Source organism: Castor canadensis, chromosome 4 (genome assembly GCF_047511655.1).
Source record: "Castor canadensis chromosome 4, mCasCan1.hap1v2, whole genome shotgun sequence".
Lineage (NCBI taxonomy): Eukaryota > Metazoa > Chordata > Mammalia > Rodentia > Castoridae > Castor > Castor canadensis.
Window position 1 is genome coordinate 170,198,950 of NC_133389.1, and position 3,651 is coordinate 170,202,600.

A 3,651-nucleotide genomic window follows, 5' to 3' on the forward strand; every position below is an offset into this window, starting at 1 on the left:
AGTTCTAAAGAAACTCAGAAACTAGGCATGGTGGTTCACATCTGCAATCCCAGCACTGTAAGACTGAAGCAAAAGGATTGTGACTTTGAGGTCAGTCTGGCTGCTGCATAGTTAGCTCTAGGTGAGACTGTCTCAAAAAACCCCCAAAAAGATTAACAAATTTTTTCATCTAACTTTTGGAGCTTAATCATAAACATTTACTCTCTATCAGCAATAGCATTTCTTGATAATCTAGGAATCATCTGAAGTTACTTAGAATGAATTCTCCCAGATTTTCAACTTTAAAAACCACAAATATATTCATTTCTATGCTTCCTATTGAGTTGCTTGATTGAAGGTTTTGTTGGGAATATTCGCTATAAAGTTGTACCAGAGACACTCAAAATAATAGTGACTGCTGGGCTCCCAGGGCTCGCTTCTATAATCCTAGCTACTTGGGAGGCTGAGATTAGGTGGATCATGGTTCAAAGCCAGCCCAGGCAAATAGTTCCAGAGACCCCCATCTCCAGAACAAAATGGACTAGAGATGTGGCTCAAGCAGTAGAGTGCCTGCTTTCCAAATGTGAAGCCCTGAGTTCAAAACCCAGTCCCACCAAAAAAAAAAAAAAAAAATTCGAGCCTCCCCAGCCTTCCCCGCGAGCAGACGCGGCAGCGCCTCTGTCTCGCTTTTTCTTATTTTCTTCCCCCCTTTCCTTTTTCTTTTTCTTTTTCCCCCCTCCCCCCCTTTCACCATTTCCCCTCGGAGGCGCTTCCCCCGGGCAGGGGCAGAGCCGGTCTCACCCCCCGCCTCTCCCCGGCCCCCGCCGCCCTATGGCGAGAGGGAGCCCCCTCCTCACCCGGGCACCAGCGGCGGCGGTTGGAGGAGCGGGACCGACGGTGTCGGCGGCGGCCTCAGGTCCGGGCTCATCATGGAACTAGTTCGCTGACTGACCCACCGACCGCAGCCGTGCGTCCCGCTCGAACGCCTGTGCCCGCGCCCTCCGGCCCGGTTCCCCCCTCTTCTCCCTCCTCAGTCGGCCCGGTCCTCGTCCCGCGCGCCTGTCGCCGCGCGCTGCGGAAAATGTGGTGGTAACGGGCCCGAATGACCCCGCGTCACCACTGCGAGGCCTACAGCTCTGCCGGGGAGGAGGAAGAGGAGGAGAAGGTAGCTACATCAAGCTGGGTGGCAGGCAAATCGAAAGGATATCATGAAGTTTCCAGGACCTTTGGAAAACCAGAGATTGTCTTTCCTATTGGAAAAGGCACTCTCTAGGGAAGCCCAGATGTGGAAAGTGAACGTGCCGAAAATGCCTACAAGTCAGACTGTTTCTCCATCCCAGGGAGATGAAGTAATTCAGTGGTTGGCCAAACTCAAGTACCAGTTCAATCTTTACCCAGAAACATTTGCTCTGGCTAGCAGTCTTTTGGACAGGTTTTTAGCTACTGTAAAGGCTCACCCAAAATATTTGAGTTGTATTGCAATCAGCTGTTTTTTCCTAGCTGCCAAGACAGTTGAAGAGGATGAGAAAATCCCAGCACTGAAGGTATTAGCAAGGGATAGTTTCTGTGGCTGTTCTGCTTCTGAAATTTTGAGAATGGAGAGAATTATTCTGGATAAGTTGAATTGGGATCTTCATACAGCCACACCATTGGATTTTCTTCACATTTTCCATGCCATTGTGGTGTCAACTAGGCCTCAGTTACTTTTCAGTTTGCCCAAATTGAGCCCATCTCAACATTTGGCAGTCCTTACCAAGCAACTACTTTACTGTATGGCCTGCAGCCCATTTCTGCAGTTCAAAGGATCCATGCTTGCTCTGGCCATGGTTAGTTTGGAAATGGAGAAACTTATTCCTGATTGGCTTCCTCTTACAATTGAACTGCTTCAGAAAGCACAGATGGATAGCTCCCAGTTGATCCACTGTCGGGAGCTGGTGGCACATCACCTTTCTACTCTGCAGTCTTCCCTGCCTCTAAATTCCGTTTATGTCTACCGTCCCCTCAAGCACACCCTGGTGACCTGTGACAAAGGAGTGTTCAGATTACATCCCTCCTCTGTCTCAGGCCCAGATTTCGCCAAGGACAACAGCAAGCCAGAAGTGCTAGTCAAAGGTACTACCTTCTACCATCATCTCCCAGCTGCCAGTGGGTGCAAGCACACCTGTGCTAAACGCAAAGTAGAGGAAATGGAAGTAGATGACTTCTATGATGGAATCAAACGGCTCTATAATGAAGAGAATGCTTCAGAAAATGTGGGTTCTGTGTGTGGCACTGATTTGTCAAGACAAGAGGGACATGCTTCCCCTTGTCCACCTCTCCAGCCTGTATCTGTCATGTAGTTTTCAACAAGTGTTAACCATCCAGTGCAAGCTAAGGTTGACTGCTCTGAGAATGAGAACATACAAAACCAGAAAAGGCTATAGAGGAATATACACTTTATCAGGCTGATTTGAAGTGAGCCAGTGAGAAAAAACAAAAAACCCCTATTCATTTGGTGGCTAGTTATAACTCAACATTATTTAATTTAAAGATATATATAAAACCAAAAGATCCAAAATATTTTTCAAAAAAATTTTTGTAGCCTATCAGTTTCATTCTTTTTTCTGCTAAAATGTAACTTGCCCCGTCAAAAATTCATAAAGTTCCAAAATTCGTTATCAAACTTTGTTCCCAGAGTCCTGATTTAATTTTCTGTTGCTTTTGCTTGCTTCTCCAGTGAATACTTAATGAATTTTATGCATGTTGATCTGTATACTCTGACTTCCACTGAATAGTTAACCCCAGAAATTTTATTTTAGTGAGACAGCCATGTAATCTATGATTCAAGTCCCATTAGTCTGAAAAGAATACTTTGGAATTGTCCTAGGTGAATCAGAGGTGGTAATGGAAAAAGTTCTCATTTACCAAATTGATTTTTGTCTCATTTTTTTTAGACTAAATACAAAATTAGTTTTCATTTTTGTTTAAAGATGATATGTAATTAGGACACTTACATTTGTTGAAAGGATTTTTGACATTTGTATAAAAGAATTTGTGATAAAGTTAATATATCCAGGTGCTCACCAAAGAAACATGTATGTAACATATAATTAGAATTTTGTAACTGATGTTTTCACTCATTTTTAATCAGTAGGAGAGACTGTCTAGATATGGGCAGCTCCATGATTTGAGTATATAATACTTAATAACTGAACTCAGCACCCTAGTTTTATGTTATGCTATTAGGATTTTCTTGATAAAAGTTATTCCCCTTGTCTCCAACCCTACCCATATTTCTCTTCATGACTTCTGGATCTTGAGCCCCCTTTGCAGTCTGAAGAAGGTATTATAGTCAGAACTATGTACTGGTGATAAAAAAAGCCTCTGGTAGCAATAAAAGGTTGTCCTTAAAAAAAAAAAAAAAATTCGAATTCCATTTCTCTCTCACACAAAAGCCAGCACAGGTAGCCCAGGGTTGATATCATGTCTGCACAATCCTCAGGAACCTCATGGCTTCCCTCTGTGATACATGGCTTCCATTTCATGGTCCAAGATGGCTGCCCAGCTCCCACAATCCCAACGGGTATAGGGAGGAGAAGGAAATGGTGATTCCTAAGGCTCTACTCTTTCTTTTAAGGGAAGAACTTGGAAGTTTCTCAAACCAATTTTACTTGTATTTCATTATTCTTAACT

At 43.8% G+C, this 3,651-nt stretch overlaps 1 protein-coding gene across 2 annotated transcripts; it reads left to right on the forward strand.

The window, feature by feature from the left end:
• The first annotated feature begins 625 nt into the window (after positions 1-625).
• On the forward strand, positions 626-3,383 carry LOC109701909 (cyclin-I-like). Of its 2 annotated transcripts, none has more exons than XM_074071840.1 (2): positions 626-1,144; positions 1,302-3,383. In XM_074071840.1, the coding sequence occupies exons 1-2, from the start codon at positions 1,082-1,084 to the stop codon at positions 2,316-2,318; spliced, it is 1,080 nt and encodes a 359-aa protein (XP_073927941.1). In that variant the 5' UTR covers positions 626-1,081; the 3' UTR covers positions 2,319-3,383. The 2 variants fall into 2 exon arrangements, with proteins under 2 accessions (XP_073927941.1, XP_073927942.1); XM_074071841.1 differs by having other exon boundaries at positions 626-1,658; positions 1,726-2,040.
• The last annotated feature ends 268 nt before the right edge of the window (positions 3,384-3,651 follow it).

What these genes read in the sequence shown, in the direction of transcription:
- LOC109701909 (XM_074071840.1), top strand. Translation starts at nt 1,082, where the DNA reads ATGACCCCGCGTCACCACTGCGAGGCCTACAGCTCTGCCGGGGAGGAG. An exon ending in AGGAGGAAGAGGAGGAGAAG is followed by an intron (nt 1,145 to 1,301) that starts GTAGCTACATCA and finishes CCTACAAGTCAG; the next exon opens with ACTGTTTCTCCATCCCAGGG.